Source organism: Sinohyriopsis cumingii, chromosome 15 (assembly GCF_028554795.1).
Source record: "Sinohyriopsis cumingii isolate HCF-2022 chromosome 15, ASM2855479v2, whole genome shotgun sequence".
NCBI classification, from domain to species: domain Eukaryota; kingdom Metazoa; phylum Mollusca; class Bivalvia; order Unionida; family Unionidae; genus Sinohyriopsis; species Sinohyriopsis cumingii.
This window is the reverse complement of record NC_142975.1, coordinates 74,440,337-74,462,443: the sequence shown is the minus strand read 5'-3', so window position 1 is coordinate 74,462,443 and position 22,107 is coordinate 74,440,337. Positions and strand designations below refer to the sequence as shown.

Genomic DNA, 22,107 nt, shown 5'->3' with positions numbered 1-22,107 from the left:
AATTTCATGATGGATATGGGCAAATACCATACAAAATGTAACCAGTTCAGAGCCAGATTCGAAACTTTTTTCTCGTCTATTCATTTTTATGAAATAAATTAAACATGATTAGCAAAATAGTTTAAAATGAGGTGAGGTTACAAGGAGAACCATCTGAAGTCTCGTAATTCATTCTACGAATTCTGTTTTTATGGTGTTTTCCAATACTTCACCTATTTATACAATGGATTCCAATAATAAGACAAAGTATGGCTTAGATATCACTTTGTGTTGATAATAGACGTTGCGAAATCAGGGGTGTTAAAATCAAACCACACTACTGACAACTTGCAGTTTTGATCCACATATTTTTAATGACAGCTACACAAACAATCAAACTTAGAGAAACGTGGCGTTGAATCCAGACAAATATAATATATGTCATGAACATACGAAATATTGCATGTATTGTTTTCTGTCAGTCTTTGACAGAAACAGGGTATTCGTATCATCTTGGCAGTACAAGCTAAAAGTGTAAATCACATAGTTACACATATTTACTTCTCCATGTAGCTATGTATCATATGATTGGGTAATAGAGTTTATAAATGTGTCAAAATATATTCCTGAATCACCTTAGCAGGCGTTCATACATGCATATTATAAATGTACGAAAATGATGTGATAAATAGTTATTATTATGGTAATATACGAAAAAACTGTAATCTTAATAAGTATGTGAAAACCTACATTTTCTACATGAATATTTCATATTCATCAATCCTGTAAATGATCTCATTAAGTATGACTGACAGAAATAAACTACATACCTTCGCTGTGGAGCACATGTCACCCGATTGCTCACGTCGAAAGGTCTTTCTGTCTCAACATCAGCCATTTAATTAGTCAAAATTATTCCTCAGTATTCATCCATTAACGTCACTCTATAAAAGTAAACGACACTATATAGGCATGAACATATATAATTTCTCGTGGTTACCTGCAACGATCGTTCGCATAGCGAACAAAGCACCTAATGTAGTATGTATTATCACCTAGGATCACTTTTTAAAAACATTGAAAACAATCGTTAATCAAGACAAATAAAAGATGGCTACAGTTTGTATTCAATACAACCGTATCTTTCACGAAAATCCATTTATATATTTGGAGCAAAAACTGTAACGACTTACGGATCTAATTTTTCATATTTATGGTTGTGAATAAATTTAAAGATTATCAAATAACAAATCTAACAAATCGAAGATAGCACCCACGATCATAACGAGATAGCATTGAAACAATATATGAATTTCGCATCAATTCAATTGTCGACTAGTATCACTATTTGGACAATATGGGGAAGGGGAAATATTGAAACTGAGAATGGATGTGCAGACTATTTTACTGATATAAATTTCAAATTAGGTCTACAGAAACATAGATATGTTATTTTGAAGCAGTACAGTCTCACGTTGTATGCATATCCTTTGAAAACAGAACGTTTTAAAGATTTTAAAGTGTTTATTGATATATTAATATGCTTCTTTAGATATAATTATGAGAATTAAGGAAATTAAAATGTATAATTCATTCAATGGTCATCGTCATATGCAAATAAAATTATATATATATATATATATATATATATATATATATATATATATATATTAATGAATTTATTTATGCGAGGATGTCCTCTTCCTTTCTTTTGTATTGATATAGTTTTATGTCATTTCAGCACTAATCGCTATTTGTTAGTATTTTATAATTGAAGTATGTATATAATTATACAGTGTTAGGATAGTGCAGTACAGAAGTAGGCTTGAAATGTTATAATATATATTTGGATTTTACTTATCACCCTTGTATATATAACAAATAGGAAGAAAGACATGGCATGTGTGTGTGTGTGTGTGTGTGTGTGTGTGTGTGTGTGCTGCAACAAACTGGATAGCAAATATTTTGATGAATTATAGATATATGGTAACCATTCAGTGATCAATTACAAAATCTCTTATTTTGTCAGCGAGATGTCTTGCAAGAAAAGAAATATGGCTACTGTTCGATTGCCAGAGTTTGAAACATATGTCAATGGTACTGATCTGATTTTATCTTAAATGAACCGCCAACCAAACTAAATGAGATATCACATGGCATGTATGGAAGTGAATGTTATGGTGTACTTGCAATACACTGAAATGTTAGCAGAATAAAATGCTCTAACTTGCGAAATGAACAAAACAAAACAAAAACTCCAACGGTCTTGCTGAGCAAGTTTCACAATATCAGATATGCTCTTCATAATCCTTCGAACGATATATGAGTTTGAGACACATTTAAATAAATATTTTACTACAAATTATATTGAGTTTTCTATAAAATTCTTTTTCTTATCATAGTCAACTTTAAAAATCTTAAATACTTTAACATGACAAGTTTAATATAAAGTTTTGATTGACATAACTACCCTAGTGGCTAGTAGATAACCATGTTTCCCAATTTTCAGTTTGAGAAGGAACAAAATTCAAAAGCTTGACTCAGTACTGTACTACTGATATGATGAGCCTGGTCTACAGCATTCATTTAATAAATAATTTATAACAAACTCGTTTGGGATCTGTGCCCGAATTGGTAATTCAAGTGGATCAGGCTGAGGCACCAATTGAACTCAATCAAGAGGCAGATATTTCCTGCTAGACCAAGGGTAGAATGTTGATCTTAGTCCTTCTCGTGCCTGTTTATAGCATGATGCGACCTGCATATCATAAGCGATTAAACAAGTTCCAATTTTTCTATATTTAGTTTTAAAAACTAAACTACATCATCGTGAATCTGAAGTAGGGCAAAGAGGCGATAATAAGAAAGGTATTAATGTCAACCTCTTTTAACCTTCTTTCAGGTAGGCATTTATATTTTGTTTGAATTTTTACGTTAGTCTCACGGACCGTGTTTAGCGCAAACTTTGTGTAGGACGAGACAAGACTATTCTAACAGATGAACATGTTTGTTTACATGCAACAAAAGCGATTTATACTGTTTTCTAATATTTCAGGATGTTAATAATTTGCAATAGAGCATTTCATCAAATTCTGGAAGCCTCCACTCAGCAAATAAGGCCTTTAAGGCTGCATCGATAATATAATCAGCATAGGGTAAGACCTGCTGCTCACACTTTGAGTTGGGCATATAACAGCGAAGGTCTCTAATTACCAGATTCTTTAACTTCCTCTCTCATCCCTGGTAAGAATGGACCTTCACTATCAAATAATCCCATGTCTCGGAGTAAATTACAATGCTTATTGTTATACCGAAGGACATGGATCCTTAGTATCCTGTTAAAATATCGGTATTAAATAAGTATAAGCTTGTAAAGGAGAATGTCGCCAAGCCATGTCGTATGTCAAAGTTAATAAATGGGTTAAATTCACATAACACTGATTACATCATGCTTCGAACTTCAGTATTTTCAAGTCCTACGCTAAATAGTAAAGCACCTGTTTTTTTAGTTGAAATGCTGTCCCCGAATTAAATGCCATTTCATGTGACTTTATTAAAACAAACATGTGTCAAATTGACTGATTTCTCTCAGTTACAGGTTTTAGCTTACTATTGTCAGCAGCCTGTTTTTTCGGTGATAAAGAGAATAAGGTTGGGTTTCCTGTAAACAACATTCACTAGCATAGCGACAGCTAACTGACAAAAATATATTTGGCCAACTGCATGTTTCGATCATGTTTCAAAGGCACATTAATTCCAAGTATAACTTGTTCTTTTCCAGAAATATTTTGCAATTCTTCTTAGGCCACGATAAACTGAAAAGTAAGAGTGTTACATATTTTTATTACAGTAGACGCGACACAATAGATTAAAAACGTTTCAATTCAAAACTTTATTCTTTATGTTTTTGGAAATAAGATTGATGCATCACACCCTGCTGATCCTTGAATATTGTAGAAAATAGTTAGCAGCAAGCAAAATTCTAGCAGAACAAATCTTAGGCAATCCAAATCTTGGCATCTGACACGTACATATTGATGACACGTTCTGACCAGCAACTTGATTATGTTGAGGCGTATCATTGGTTCATAAATGATTGTTTACAAATCTGTTTTCTTGTATTTGAAGGTGACCTTCATGACAGGGAAACTTATTGAACTTTAAAAAAAATCAGCTCTGAATTTGCCTTTGGGGAAACAAACAGAGATGAAACCAAGTTAAAGAGAATCGATTGGAACACTAGTAGCTTCTCAGCTAAAACATTTGCATTTCGTTTTTTTTAGGATATTTATCATTAAAAGCAATGAATGAGAAAGGAATAAAAATGTTAGCTTTCAAAATATCAAAGCAATAACTGAATTGTTGAATTAAATGATCAGCAAAATATTCCATCATATAGCTCTAATTAGTTCTACATTTGGTTCATTTAAATCAAATTAAATCGATCACATGTATCATCAATAATTTGTCATTTAAATAGTAGTGAAAAGAATTCGAGCAAATCAATTAATTGGAACATCACAACATATAATGGTTTAGTACCCTTCCTTGACCTGTCACCTAATCATCTACGCAGCCTCATATATGTCGTTTGAATGAACTCTCAGGGCAAGGTATTTTATTCCCTTGCTACATTGCGTAGGCACTAAACAACCTTACTTGTTTTGCTATGAGGTAAAATACGTAAAGAGCCAGACCAATTAAATCATCGTCCATCTCTTATCCTACCACGACGTACTAAACGCTGTCACTTCTCAAGCACGATATATTCTAAAATGTTATTTTTTCGGCATACATTACACACAACTATGTACAATTATGCCCAAATCTCCAGTCACAGAATATCCTAGAAAATGTAGTCTATGCCAATCCATAAAAATCAAAGATACAGAGTTGATTTTGGCCTACTAAAGTACAATATGAAGGATGACATTGACTATTATGCTGTTTACAGTTGAGTTTATACACAATCTATTTAGTAGTGGCCACCCCTTCCCTCAGTCTGACCTTCCGTTTTTAGCCTCAATTCCTTTTATTCCAGAAGCTTGTTTCTATCTCCCTACATGCAGATCAATATATTTTCATTATACACAAACAACACAGACACGCGAAGAGAGAGAACAGCTAACATAGAGCTACATAGAAGTTTGCCTTATATTAAATACGTCTCTCACTCAGGTTATATTGCAAACGTTAGCGGTTATATCCTATATCACCAATTCTCTTTAGAGATGATGTTGGAAATATTTTAATTTTTGCTTGAATATTGTAACATTCATGTACTAGATGAATACAGTAATTTGAAATCTGATCTATGTTGGACTCTATATCTTTTGCAATAAGCAAAGCTCACATGTTTAAGTGGATTTTGTTTGCAAAGAGATAACATTGAAAGTGTGTGTAACTTGGTACTGATTATTCTAATGTCTGATATTGCACAGCATATCGACATATGATGTCTACACAGTTAAAAGCTTGATGAACATTGAAAAGCATACAAATACAGTATATGGCAATATACAACTATACTGGCTGTAAAACATGAGTAGCTAGCGGATCTAATATGACCCATATGGCAGACATCTTCATATTACCCAACACAAAAACATTTGCACTTAACATTCAGGCCAATCTGATAATTTAGGATCAGCGTCCAAATGTTATAGGAAACCGCATAAAAATTCAGAAGTACAAATGAATTGTGGAACATATATTCACTTAAAACTGCCTGGTTTATAACTACTTAAAATTAGTTATCTATAGCCTATATAAGAGAGATTGCCCTTAAATCACTAGTTCTTCAACTCGATATTACACAAAATATTATGGTTAACATCAAATTAAACAAAGACATTTTTTAATCGCTCTGCACATTTTTATACCTGAACCCACACGATGTAACCTCGAATGGAATACCTCCTTGTTCTCGTGCCAAACTACATCTCAAAGAAAATAGAATGCTATAGAAAAACATGGGTTTTAATATCATTTGACAAGTGTGACAGGATTTAAAATAATTAGAAAGATCAAGTTTAATTTTTAGCCAAAATATCAATTCAAGACCTTGTGACCAGTCTCTTTGATTCCTAAATGACCTACATATAGAGTTGCGTTGTTTATACAAAACGATAATCGTTCAAATCTCAAATGGTGTCTTTATAGAAATACTGAGTCAATAAAAAGGTAGAGTACAATGAAATAGCTTTGTCATCAAATTTGCATTAACTAATATTCACTTGTGTTAAAAGTTTGTAATATGTTCCATGGCATGATAAAATGCATGAATATTATTTAAATGGAGAGATCTTGTTTCCGCTAATTATCATAAAATATAAATGCCTCAGATATTCCGGGCAAACGTTTTTGGATATGATTTTCACCAATGTTTCAGTCTGGCGTTTTGTTTTAAACATTATCTTATATTGTCTCTATTTCTTTGGTATACTTATGGCTAAATATTTTTGTTATATTTACTTAAAGATTCATAGTCATTTAAATGATTATATTTTCAAATATTTAACAGTATTTATCAGGTAAACATAGATTGCCAGACTTGTTTTCATAATAATATGGAGCCCCACCAGTGGGATGTAAAGATATGGCTGATATTATTATACATCCATTTTCGGCCTCCACTTGAGAAAAGAAGACTTAACTAACTGTACCTGTGATATTAGTTTCAACATTTACAGTCGGCTTTTCCCTCTCAAATGATCCACGTTATTTACTTTCTTTACTTATTACTCTGACAAAGTATGTCTGATATCTGTGTTAAGACGTATGGATTTGAACCTGAATCAGTAGGCCTTGGGTGTCAAGTTATATTTGTTCTTTAAGTATTAACAACTGCCGGGTGATACATTACACTCACTTCTGCAATTATTGGAAATAATGATTGAATACAGGGTTTGTGTTCAGCTTAATCAAACTAACATGCAATATTATATTAAACAGTTGTGATCGTTTTGTTTACTCTGTTTCGTTTTTAGGCTCTTATAAAAGTAATAAGATAAAAGAGTGAAGACAACAAGATTTGAAAAATTTAACAAATTATTTTCCTAGAGAAACAAGCTAAAAATGAGAAAAAATGTACAGTTCTGCGAATCAAATGCAAACATAATCCAAGAATACTCCAAGAATTAAAAATATAAGTCTTAGTAATCAAAAGCCCTAATGAAACTGAATTAGAATCACGATTAAATCCAAAATTGAAGGCGACGACTTACAGAGCGGTCAGCGTCACACTGATGTGTCAACAGTTATTTGTGGAATCGCAGAAAATAATATTCCAGTGTTTGAATTCTGTATAAAGTTTCGATAACTGTCCTTGTCTAAGATTTAATTTAGAGCAGAAGTATTTCCAGGGGAACATTATTGACATTCAAATAATTTGAACAAAAATTCAAATTTCAACTCAAACTGGTCACAACAAAATACTTTTAAGTGTCAATGGTTTTAATGCTCGACTGCCCACATTCTCTATAGAAAATAGTATACACTCATTTAAGACGCAAAACAGGTTCCCGTATGAGGGTCATATGACTACCTTCTAGTACAAAAAATAAACTCTTTACGTGCCTCACATCACGTACTCCCAGTATGGCCTTGACTAAAACCAATGATTTGCACTCTGGGAAAGAATTAAAAAAATGACAAAAAGTTATTTACTTCAACTCTTACTGATTCTGAATCAAGGTCAGGAACTAGATCAGCATTTGATGCAAAGTTTCTATTATTAGGAGCTTACGAAAAACAGTCAGGTCAAACTGAATTTCTGGCAAATATCAAATCCAGTAAATAAATTTGCATTACATTATCATGCAGTGGAATAAAAAAATTGAAACTTACAAGCATACTAATAAATTAAATCAAATATAAATTAACTCAGATATGCATTACACCTTTTGAGCCTTGATTCTTTGATTTGGCCTCAAATGCAATTGAACTGTATGCATTTATCTTTCTTTACTTGTTCCTCCTTATTATTTCGAGAGAAGCATACCATGTGCTGCAGAACAATTGCGGTACTTATGTCTATATTGAAATCAATATATAAGTAAATTATTATACGTTAGGGTGAAGATGAAATAAGATTTAACTCTTTAAATTAAAGAAAGTTTTAACACAAACAGTGGTCATTTTTAATCAAATCAAATTATGTAGAAACACAATTAATATTTTTTAAAAACGTAACAAAACTGTTTTCTGTTATTCAAAATATAATGCATGTAAAGTAATATTTTTTAAAATTAAATACATCTCCCAATGGAAGTGAATGTATGTGACTAATGTAGCTAAAATAGTTCGCTTTTATGACTGATATGACCGACCCTTAAAAAGTCATCTTTCTAAAAAATAGTCTACAAGCAAACATAGATCTTCGTCATAGCTGCAACCTATTAACATTTTCCCTAGTCCATGTTTGCTGACGGTGCTGTCGTCGTCATTTTACTTAGTTTCGTTCACTGAAAACAGAGAATCACTCATATGCGCGAGCGCATCCATAACAACAATGTAGCCACTATTACTGTGTTAGTGCGGACTATTAGGTATATCTATATTATTTCTTGTCTTTCTGTCAATGATTGTAGATTGCAAGGGTCATTTGTAAACAACGTGTAACAGAGCTGACTTTGTCCATCCCTGGATATTATAAATTAAGACTTTGGTCGTTTTAATACATGTTTACTTGGATGAGATTTGGACCTAGGTTGTCCCCTTGAGAATTATAGTTTCTACCAGACTTGCATCTTGTTTCTTAGTTATTAAATTGTTTTACTGATAATTGAGTTCAACTTTCTAGATTTATCTGCAACTTTCGAAATCGTTTAGAAGCGAACTCGTTTACTTATTTGATGGGAAAAAGACAAACATCCTGGTCAACTTATTGTGTCTTGGGATTTTATGCAAGTGTGTGATCAACAAAATTATTCATTCCTATTTAATATCAGTCTTTGAAGAAGTAGTTTTACTTGTGTTCAGATATAATTGAAGAACAATCATTAAGTCATTCATTGAAATTAATAAAGTGCTCATTGACTTGAGTAATGCTATTTTGGGATCATTCATTCAAAGACATTATTGGTCATATTATTGTGATACATTAAGACTGTTAGAAGATCAGCACATTCAAAATTGGAATGCATTTGTACAACTCTCTAACTTTTTGGCTTGTGATAGAACCTTTATTATTGTTTGGGATTTATTTCATAATATTGCAATTTCCTTTTAAATTTTCATTTTATGACTTAGAAAATTGAATCATTTGTTGAAAATACAAAGCGTATTAATCTTCCTATTTTCTGTCACTTAATTGAAGGCAATATAAAATAACAGCAATTGCAATCTCGTCCAGTGTACAATTTTGATACAATATTTCAGATAAAATTGCTTTTAAAAACTAACTTTATATTTTAATTTTTCAGTCTCATTGAAATATTTTCATGTCTCTATCTAGTACGTTGTTAAGGATTACATTACTATTCATTTGTGACCACTGGAGTGTTTCCTGTGTGTTTTTCCTATCATTGATGAAACTTTCAAAAAAACTTCAAACAATTAATCTAATCAGAAAGCCGTGGCATTTATTTCCAAGAGAAAGGCCTCTGTTCTGCCATAAAAGGTCAGTTTCACAGACGATGACGAACATATCAAAAGCAATGATAATATGGCAAAACAGGCCTTCACTATGCATATTAATACGAAGAAAGCAACGTCATTTACTCTTTTATTTAATATAGAAAACAAACAAAATAACGCCGGACTGAGTGTGGATTGAGGTCCATGGTTCAGTTTCTCAAATGCCCTTACAACACCAATCCTTGTGAACTGAATGGTTTGTAAACAAGCCAATACTACAAATAATACTTCTAATCACCTAATGACACTACATCACGAAACTCATCCAGCACGACATTTCTTGTTAAGCATTTGTATGATCCTTCATGTTTTGCTTAGTTTAAAAGTATAAGATAATTATTTCTGCCTAATATACCTCAGTATACAAAATTGAAATCAACCAATCTCCGTCCTCCTTCTCTCGATTTCTCTAATCGACATAAGGTTGTTTTAATTTATGCGCTTATGGAAGAAGTGTGTATCTATCTAAACTACTATAATGCGTACTGTTAGTCAATATCGACGTTAAAATTGAATTGGTTTATATTTCTTAGACAAAGAGATAAGTAAATCGCCATGTGTAGGGATACACCACGGTAGCAAACTGCCAACGATCTCCAAATGACATGGCGCCTAAAATTATCTGTTCTAATATCTCTTTTGTAGACCAATTGCAGAGACATACTCATGAATCATATATTTTCCTCTAAATATCCTGCAAAATTTAAACTGTCATTAAACGACCTAGAAAAATGTCATACCACCTCGCGAAATTCCCTTCTCTCTGTATGTCTCTTTGGTGAGTAAACTACTGAATTGGTTCGAGTCGCTATTATAAAGAAATATAATTGCTATTGCATCACAAAAATCCAACAATTTATAATAAAGCAATGTGCACCTAAAGCCAACTAATACAAATTGACTGTGGAATAAATGTCAGAATGAAATTTGCATTTGTATTCAGCTGTTATAAGAAAAACATGAACAAACAACAGTTTAGTTAGGTCTTTATTATATATTTTGCGTGTTTTACTTCTTTAATAAACCTAACGTTATGTGACTATGACAGTTTTGTGCTTATGTGTGTATAAATATCGATTGACTATTTTAGTCTCTATATATACTTCACCTCTTTCAGTAATCCCTTACATCAAGCAAAAACCAAGCACATCATGACCATATGAAATATAGTTAATACAAGAGCTTATCAGAGGGACTGAAAGCCAAATGATAAGAAATACTTTAAAGAATTAAAGATAACATTATGCTTTCTTTTACTGCTGAGTGTTTAAGCCATGCGTTATATTGGTGCGCAGCCCCAAGAATATCAAATTTAGCCACAGTGGTGGTTATATTGGATCCAGATTGACATCATCACAAGTATGACCAACCAGATATTATTAGAAGCGAATTAGGAAAAAGCATGACCATCTATTCCAGAAGAGTATCCACAAACAAGAAATTATTTTGCTATTATTAAATAGTCTTGGTAACGATAATCACTCATTCCTATATGATATTTTGTGTATCAAACGTGTTTTTTAATGTTGGTTTCAACTTCAATTTGACAAAATATTGACTGCATGATGCCTATGTAATGGAACCAAAGTGCCTTTCTCGAAAGCACACTGGGGCAGATTACTTAGGATGGTCTACATGGGTATGAAGTCCATTGCTCTAATGTGACTACCTACTTCACCAAAACTAAATTAGACATAGAACAATATATGCTTGTACACATGATAATGAAAAATATACCTCCAACTAAGATGGAACTAATACTAGTTTTTTTCTTTTCAATATGAATGTATTCGGCTAAATTTTGAATATTCATAAACGTTAATAATGTTATCATATTCAACATTTGCGTTTTTCCTTTTTTGTATTCATTACTTCACTCCATCCTCACCCCTTCCAAGATGTATCACAAACACCGAGAACTCAGTCATCGAGGTGGTGGTGGAAATTAATGAAATGAATGTAAGTATTATTTTCTACAAAAAGGGTCCTTTATTGCCATAGGCTGACTATGGGTACACGAGAACAATATATACTAATTGTTCAGGAAAAGACGAGAATCTCAAAGAAAAGTACTATGTTGGATATAAATCTTTTCAACCCCTGTTTTGTCAAAAAGTAAATATTGCTAAATTTCATGACTGTTTGCCCAATTGTGCTATTTAAAATCCAAATGAAGCTCCCCTACGTGCATTGTACAGTTCTAGTCCAATCTGAAATATTACGTTTTAACATTGGCTGGTGTTGGAAATACCAAAATAAATGCAGAATTGTGCAACTTGTTGCTGCAAATTAGGCATTAACGTAGTCCTGCTCTATGAAACATTCAGCGCGGTGTTTATTTTTAAGAAGTAAATTAGTTTAAAAAAGAACACATTGTGGAGCATGATTACGATGATACCTAAAAACTATAAATTTACATAGGTTTCGGTCCACATAGTGTTACCATTCTCTTGCTCTCCACTGTTGGTACCTCTATTTGCACCATATCTATTCTATTTTTACCAGCATTTTCCTAAACATATTCAAGAGCAAATATGATATTTTGAACAATTGTATTCATCTTACATTCTTTATCCATGCAAATGTTTAGTTTGTTGCATGGAGCACAATAATCAATGTTTGGGAACGGCTCCAGCGGGGATTCGGAAGAAAGTACTAGAGACTGAACAGTCTCTGTTATTTTTTGTAGTATCTTATTGTGCAGCGTGACTGAACATTAAAACCTAATTACATAATGGATGTCATTACTCATAGGAAAATAGGCTTATTACATTTGCTTACAAATTAAAAATGCCAACATGATTTAATACTCAGTTTCGTTAGGAGACGACAGAACATGTTTGTAAATTAATAGCATTTGATTTACTCTACTGAAGTACATTTTTTCACACACACACACACACACACACACACACACCGAAAGTACGACTTTCTGATATACATAGACCAAGGTCAAGGCCAAAAGAGATTCAATAAATTTAATGAAGTCACTTTTTCATTATGTTTTAACAGTATTACTGTTAAGAAATAAAATGGGCCTGCACTGTACGGTACTAATGATGATCCTCTAATCACAGAAGTACCTTTGTTTATACTAAAGGAATGACTCTGTCTGTCTCTGTCTCTGTCTCTGTCTCTCTCTCTCTCTTTCACACGCCGACAAATGTAGAAATAAAACATGGTGATATGTGATATTTGCTATCATTGTCTGATTATAAGTTTAACGCGCTCTCGTGCCGTCGAAAATGAAGGCAATTTCTATTGGACAAAATGTAATGTTTCGTTCACACAATTATAGTAATATATGCGCCTTGAAATAGGTGAGGATGGATATCAGTAGTTGTTTTGAACTCTAAGCATTGGAATGAACGTTTAAACCTGTTAGTTACCATCAGACCTCAAGCGCACATTCTTCCTGGTAAATATCACTACTTGCAAGTGAACGATTACAAGTCGACCTATAGTGTAAGGACTTTACCTTTCAAGTGATATTGATTATTTATTTCAGTTATCAAGTCAAACAAGTTTAGATTTTTAAACTGCAGCATTAGTTTGACGCACTGCAAGTATATCACTTTGGGTTTGATAAAACTATATGAAATGAAATCCTAACAGTTATTTAATATTAATTATCAATCTTGGAGTCCTTGTTATGTTCCACATTAAAACTAAATCACACTGGCTTTTTTCCTGAAATAACATTGATTACAGAGCAACAAGGTAGATCAGTTACCGTCGTTTTGGAACTTATTAAGAATGAACTCAGGAATAAGCTTAAAACACAAAAATGAGATATGTATTACACATGGACTAAATAATCGAGATCAAAATTTATAAGGCTAGTAGAGGACTCGGAGCTTAAAGGATCCATAATGTTCTACGAATCTAATATCATTTAGTCTAATTTATCATAAATCAAACTTCATTTCAATCAAAGTTATAATACAAGTTTTCTGATTTTGAGTTTGAGTTTTGCTTAAAATGTTTCAAGAATATGGCGCCTGCAATAAAAGCATGAAATTCTTAAACTTAGTTTTAGCAATGCAGCATCTAATATTAATCTCTAATATGTCCAGTTCAAAGGACTTAATTACATTTTTCTGATCAGTGTCATACATATTATAATATATCAATACAAATACTTTGCTTAAATGCAATATCTTAAATTATATTATAACCCACGGTTTAGTCATACAATTTGTGCAGTTTTCTCTTCTAGATCTATAAATTGATATGTGAAGTGGCTTAGACTGGTATACAAAAATTGTTTTTAGATAAACCTTATATCATTAAATAGTAATGCAACACTGTACTCAAATGTAAGTAATCAAATAATACTTACGGTAGAGCTATTATTTCGTTAATGTCTTATCGTCTTGTGTGAGGAACTTCATAGAGGTAGAAAAGACTGACAGTGCAAATGTATATTCAGTGACAGGCGATATTACTCATTAAGTGAGACAATATGTCTTAATAAATCCGTCAATACGAATTATGACGATAACACTTGACAGGAGTAAGTACAGCTGAATACGGAAGTACAATAAATTGACTTGACTTAAATCAGTTTTAAGAGCGTCGATAGTAGCCTTGATTGTGACTCAATTTTTAGTGCTTGCAACGACATGAATTACCTTAAGCACCTTGAATGTAAGAAGCAGCAGAAGGGGTGAACAGACCGATTTTAGAAGCGTCCAAATGCCGAAATAAACTTTCCTAAAAAAAAGATTAAAATGACAAAAAATGACCTTGAAATCAATATAACTAACCACTTTGAGGATTCTCTCAAGAGTTCCTCTCCAAGAGTTCCTCTTTGGATTAGTTCATTTTATTTTATTGTTTTTATCCACTGCGAACTCATCAAGCGCGTGAATATATTACTAAAACCAACTAACTCGAGGTCGCACCCCTTCTGCTGCTATTAATTAAAAAATTTATTGTTATAATAAAATGGTACATCTGGAATCTTATACTGCCCGGTTAGGTCGAGAACGATTAGAAGCAATTAAGAAATTTCTCCCCGTGAGAGACTCATTCAGAAAAAAACCTACAGGCGCGGCAAGAAGCACAAGTTGAATATGAAGAAGACACGAAAAAATCATATAAACCCGTCACTGAGGCTACTGAAAAAGTTAAAACTGCCATCAAGGAAGATCTTCTTCCAGTATCAAAACAAACCGCAGAACAAACTGAAAAAATAGCAAGAAGAACCAAACAAACAAAGAAGATTTTACGAGATCTCCCAGCTGAGATAGCTGCCGCACAGCCACAACTTCCAACCCAGCCACAAGATGTTGTTGACCCTGTTGCGGATAAAGATGTTGATAAAGAAGAATATAAAAAGAATGTTGCTTTTACGAAAAAATTTACTGATGATGGTCTACTGGTAATTATAAAAAATTATATTAAATACCAAAGACGATATAATGGAGTTTGGTGTGTTTGCTACTTCATGTTATCCATACAGACATGAATATTTAAAACCTGAATACGTTAAAGGTTTTAATCGTGATATATATGGATTAGTTGGGTGTATAAAATAAACCGGAATATTAATCGGATATCTAAAGATGATATCTGTGATTATTTTACGGAGGGAGTATAATTACATGAACAATTTGAACGGGAAAAAAGAGGAAATTAAACAAAAAAGCAAGAAGAGAAAGAGCAGAAAATGAAAATGAAGGAAGAGAAACAAAAAAGTAACAACAACATCAAACTACTCGACCCCAATCTCCAGAAGAAGAATTTCATGATAAACCTGGTGCTACGATAGTGGTTTAGGAAATAATCGTGTTTGTCCTGATAGTATTCTTAATGACGTACAACGGTTAGAAGTTCTCATAGGAGGTAAACGAGCTGGTAATAATTCACCAGAAATAATTAATGAAGCAGCCGATACTTGTCAACGATTATTGCAAGGTGGTATCAGGGATATCAGCGTTTACATAGTAGTTATCGATGAACTCGCTGATGACTAGTCCTCATAGTAACTAGAGTCACCATGATTAGATAAATAGTAAGTAAAATAAGATGATCGTACACAATAGTCATTATGGACTTGTACCGGTCAGAACAATAAACTCACGATTACCAACCTACACAGATATTTACGGAGATAGACTTAGTGATGTTGTTCAGGGATTACTTGCAAGGTTATTGCAAAAGCGGCACTTGTTGCAAAACAAGTATCAATGAAGGCTATTGATATAGTTCGTGAAAAAGCCCCTGGTGCGATTGTCAATTTTGCTGGTAAAGCGATTTCGGCAATCAAAGAAAGACTAGCACGATTAATGCGACGAAAATCACAGCCACCAGTAAAACTGGCAAGCACTGAGATTATGCCCGCAGATAATTAAACAAGCTGCAGATAAAAAACTAGCAGCCTTGATGGATCAAGGATCTGATGAAATACCGAGAATATATTACTGCAAATTTGATAGCAGGATGTGGACTTAGTACTCGTTGATAGTCGATTTAAATCGAAAGTATATAATAAAATGTTTAAACGTGTATCCGACCCAGCATTTGACATGGATGCACCGGTCCTCAAAGATGAATTAGTACGTGATTATCAATTTTACTCCTACGATGGAAGACAATAAAATCAACGGGGACGTATCGAACTTCAAGTTCAGGATACAAGTAGATCTTTCTTACCCGCTGAGGCATTTATTGAAATATAAGGTGAACTTCTAACGAATGTTGCGGATAATAAACCATACGGTGATGGTTTATGAGTTGGTTTTGTCAACAACGGTATTATGGCATTGTTTGATAGCGGCACATATATGATTGATGGAACAAATATTGAATCAATTCAGAAGGATGTCAATGTTGCTACACCAATAATTGGTCTAGCATGATATTCTGATTATTACACACGATCAGCCGGTCCATCAAAGATGTTTTCTAAAGATAGTACCGACCACACTGATCATGTTCAATATACTAAAATACGGACAGCACAAGGTACTGCAGCCGAACCACAACCAGTTGCTGATGGTTCTGAATATGCACCTGGACCAGCTGCTGCTTTTGATATTATAGGAAGTGTTAATGCAAATTACAACTTAGGATTTGCAACACGTCGATCAATGTTGAAAGGTAACCGTAGAGAATTTTCTTGTGCAATTCCACTGTCGCACATATTCGGATTTTGCAGAAATGTTAGAAAGGTCATCTTTGGAGCTAAACACACAGTTGTACTAGTAAGAAAAGGTGATGGTAATGATGCAATCTGGCGAGATGCTGGTGTTGCTGATGCTGGTAAAGTAAATATAACAAAACTCTCACTGTGGATGCCTTTAATGATTCCATCAGTCACAGAGGAACAGAAATTATTGTCTTTTATGGATCAAGGCGGTGAATCATTGCTATCATGGTTAACAGTAACCATAGATGCCTTTCAAAGTACTGTTAAAGATGTATTTACTTGGCATATAGCATCACAACAAGGAAAATCTGCGCCACGACATATTTTTGTTCTGCTGCAAGATATTAATCGTACGGGTAGTCAGGAACATTCACATATGATATTTTACAAATTCGGCATTACCGAGGTTTCGTTAAGAATAAACGGACAACAAGAACCATCCGCAGATATATTATTAAAGTACACAAATAATCATGTGGGACGCGCATATCATCGTTTGACGACTTTTATAGGACGTGATCAAAATATAGATACTGAGCTGCAAATATCTCAGTTAGATTTAACAAATCTGTATCTGATTTATTACTTTCGCTGGAGCATCTTGATTAATCCAAGCAATCTGTTGTTGATATACACTTCCGAGCTCGTGTTAATAATCCGCCAGGTGGTGGTGCCGCCTACAAAGCTATCGCGGTCATACTCAGCGATAAAACGATGTTACTTCAAGGTGGTAGTGGTCGAATGAGAGTCGTTGATGCACCTGTGGAAAATCTTTAACCGTGTTATTTAAAAACACAATTATTATCATACAAATGTCATACGGACACGTCAATGTTACCCTAACCCCGGATCAGGTGACAAAATTACGGTCAAAACTTGCAAATAAATGCGGAACAAAAATAACGTTGAAGCAAAATCAGGTTTCTATTGGTGGTCCAAATATACTATCGTTAACAACAAATCAGATAAAACATTTTAATAAAGCCCTAGAATCAAACACTAGAGTTCAACTTCATCTTTCCCCTAGTGACATTAAAGATATGGTTAAAACGGTTGGTATATTTCCACTTCTCGAGGCTATACCGGCGTTAATAGCTGCTGACGCTCCAGCTGTAGCAAAAACAGCTGCATTGGATGCTGTTGGAACCATTGCTGGAATGACATTACAGAAAGCAACAGGAAAAGGATTAAAAAAAGAAGGACAAGATTAAGATTGCCGGGATCTCATCGAGGAAGATGTATGAGGCTTCCATGATCACTTCGTTAGACGCAAAGCGCCTTCTTACTTGATGCTGCTAAACAACTATAAACAAATTCAGATCTTGATGATAATTCTGGACCTGGTACCCACTGGGTATCATACGTAATTGATCCACGTGGAATCGTTTATTTTGATTTGTACGGGTTAGCTCCACCGAGTGAGTTCATCAAGTATGTCGCGCCACTTCAAGCAAATGTTTGGTAATCAACGCTGCCAACACAAACAATGACAGATCCGCCAATACGCGGCCGTGAAGTAATTAATGTACTTAACGGTATATCAAGGTCTTCCAATGCACCTCATAAAGTCTTGCATGATTATACAAGTAACCGCTTCGTTTTAAACAGATCTTAGATTATAATGGTTGATATTTACGGAAGATTTTCTTCCAGTGAAAGAAATCTACTTCGACAGATCAATATCATTGATATTGATCTGCCGAAGTACGCGACTGAAGATGAACTCTCTGATATTATGAATCTTACTGGAGTTGACCGTGATGAAGTTGTTGTTTTTCAGGATAAATACGGCGTTTTAAAAACGAGTAACATCGAATGGAATGATGCAGTTCGACTAGTACTCGGTGCAGCCACGGACAATATTCCAGTATTTACCGACGGTGGTAGAATTAGAGACTCAAGTATATCGTTTTCAACCATCAGAGATGAAATTGAAAGAAGCACCTCTAATCGTTTGAGAAACACTGGCGACACAATCACGGGCGAACTCAGCATGAACGGAAACAAGATATTGGTTTTGAGGGATCCAACATCCGACGAAGATGCAGCAACATAAGAATACGTTGTTGTTAACTATAATACCGTAGATGGTAAATTATCCACATTGCGGGCCGAGTACGATGTTCACTTTCACGAGTTTACAAATCTCCGTAAAAAGTTTAGAAAACTTAATGAAATCGCGGATGAATTCTTTAGTACTCCACCAACCGTTGAGTAACTCTCTGATATAAAAACAACATTAAATACGATTAAAAAAAAAGAAGACATCGTTAATGGAACTCCTGAGATCGTTAACAAAATTAGTTTGATTAAAATCTTCCCGGGAGTAACTCCCGCGCAAATTACTAACATAGTATACACGGTATCATCTGGATTCTCGACATGGTCACAGCAAACTAAAACTCTCTAACATACCGCAACGGTTACTAGTGTGTACAGGCTGTCTGTGTTCAGTGCTGCAAAATTAGAGATATTTACAACGTATCCATGGCGTCATACAGCCGATAAGTTTTCTGGAGTTGTGTCGATCATATTAAATAAAGGATGCGAAGAAATATTCATTCAGGAAGCAGCTGACAAGAAATTAAGCGCAGCATCTTACTGGTGGTGTCTAGAATTTGTAGCTGAAACACCTCAATTGGTTACTGTATAAAAATATAATGAATACCTAAATCGACTTTCACAAATTCAGGTATAATCAGGCACGTGAATGGCAAACATCGCTGAAAAATATTATCTAACAGTACACGGTAAAAACAAAAAATATCGTAGACGATTAGTTATCGTTGACGTAATTGTTTATTCAGTGTCTGCTGCTGTTGCGTCCACTGGCGTATTATTGTCAGCAATGACAATGATTTCACCAGTAACCGTAACAATCTGTATTTCAGTCGCAACAACGATTACTGGTGTTTTCAATATTATTGCAAAAACATATGCACTTGCACGAATGAAAAATTAAATGATTATATGATAAATTTACACACAGCGACAACATCATACTCCAAGTTATCTTCGTTGTTATCAGTAAGCCTCAGTGATTGAATAATTTCTGATTTTGAGTTTTCAGAGATGATTAACATATATCATGATGGCACTGGTATTAGAGATACGAGTATATTCAATAATGACGTCACTGACAACGTCAGCAGAGCTACTTCAAGAGATCGGGACAAACACAACTCCGCCGAAAACCACGATGATCTCAGTAAGTTCGACGAATCCTGAATTTAAAATAAACTTTCCAACTGCGATTCTAGTGAAAGAAATCGCACTAGTACAATTGTGGGTATATTACAGTTGTCCAAACATCAGATCGAAATCATTTAGTGGATTGCCAGCAAATAATTCGCTTGTATTTACTAATAAGAACAAACCGGATGGAATACCTGACTGGGTTGTTGTTGGAATACCCACTGGCAGTTATGAGATTGATCACATCAACGATGAATTTCAGCGCAAAATCAAATCAATAACCGGAAATGAATAAAAAATATCAATTAACGTTCATGTGCCGACTTTATCTGCCACGACTGAAATGCATTCGCACGATCATATCGTTGATATTTATCAATCGTCAATTAGATCTGTTTTAGGTTGGCCTGAAATCCCGCCAGAGTATCATCGACCACCAGAACCGAAGTTAGATGAATTTCTCACGGACAAAAAGATATTGATAACAGATCCAGAATATCGAGAAACTCATCCGTGGAACATAACAAATATCTCCCATTATCTTACTAAGTTTGATAACCCAAACCATCCTAGGTTATTAGATTCCAGAGATTTATCTGATATAAACGAGATGGGTAATTGTTTCATCGATTAAAAAAAGTCAAATCATTTTCCGACATCAACAGGTTTGAACATAAAAAACTAATCATTAAATTACAAAATTTATTTTCTATTATCGCACAATATTACAACAATGATACAAAGCAACATATTATTGAATTAATACAGCATCTAAACCAGGTTGCATCAAACATCGAGTTTATCACTAAACAGATCATTGTGCATGTATTTGATTTTGGTGATAATATATCGTATCATTTTCCTCTATACCCAGATACACATACATTTAAACGGCTATTTCTAAAACACTACGCGATTGCAGGAGGACAATTACCAACATTTGTAGTACCAGGATTTTCCACCGACGGCTTGGTAAAATCACCCAATGATCTTATCAACGAAAACTTTCCTAAAATTGTTGAGGCATAGAAAAGAATAGCTCTACCTTCAATTATCCTCGGATACAATAACGATCAATACGGAGGCGGACGCCACATCTCACCAGGTATTGTTAATATAACTTCAACGATCGCGGTTAATCTTATTTGTGGTGTGATTGATGGCAGCTAACAAATAGATCTTGGAAAATCAAATCAGGCTCAACAAGGATACATTTTATACACATTCGCTCCGCAAGTCCCCACTGGGGCTTTGATCGTGCAAGAACCAATCAATCCTGTTTATCTACGGTGTCATAATAGTGCATTATCACGAATAGATTTCAAACTCACTGATCACCTTTATGTGAAATCGTAAGATTTTTATCATCAGAAATTATTTTAGTATTGTTTATTCTGAAATTTGTGAAATTTAGTTAAATTTGTCATTTGTTTTCTTAGACAAAAGTCATCTAAAATAGCCACAAAAAATATTTCTGATAATAAATATTCAGACTATTTCTACTCAGCGCTGATAGGAGACAAACATTCATTTTCACTTCCATCTGGGTTACTTTCTACCGCTTCATCAGTAACGAAGTTACTTTGGATTGTTTCACGATAAGACATAATTTTTCTTAATTGTCTTATACGAGTATTAATTATGTTTTTAGCTTCGTATTTACGGGATAATTCGGATCTAATTTTTTCTACTGCGGTAGAGAGAGGAACGAATTTCTGATAATCTTTTACTGCAGCTAGTGACTGCAACATCGCCGTCTGAATTCGTTTTATGAACTTGTACTCAGATGGTAGTGTATAACCTCCATTACTTTTACGCTCTTCTAAAATTTCAAGACCAGAACTAATTTTTACGGGATTCAGTTCATCAGATATATTAATTCGGTTTTTTTCCTTCTAGCACAAATGATATCATTGATATTGTCATGGTTCATTATACAGTATACCCTTTTTTGTTTTGAAGCATATTTACCGCATTGTATTTACAATATTAACAATATTTACAAATTTTATTCCAAGGACGGCACAAACATATAATCTTAATTCACTTTATTCTAAGGACGGCACAAACATACAATCTGAATTAACCTAATTATATGACGACACAGTACATATAGCAGCATATTTATAGCATTGAAT

At 33.8% G+C, this 22,107-nt stretch overlaps 1 protein-coding gene across 1 annotated transcript in view; it reads right to left on the bottom strand.

Moving 5' to 3' along the window:
- The window catches only part of LOC149782081 (tyrosine-protein phosphatase non-receptor type 11-like), an 85,257-nt gene extending 71,389 nt beyond the window's left edge, over window positions 1-13,868 (bottom strand). The window contains exons 1-2 of the mRNA XM_089933517.1: window positions 13,801-13,868; window positions 810-923 (exon numbers count right to left, since the gene is read on the bottom strand). Of these exons, the coding sequence (XP_089789643.1) occupies window positions 810-877 (68 nt within the window). The 5' untranslated portion in view covers window positions 878-923; window positions 13,801-13,868. The remainder of the gene's footprint in view (window positions 1-809; window positions 924-13,800) is intronic.
- Window positions 13,869-22,107: the final 8,239 nt, after the last annotated feature.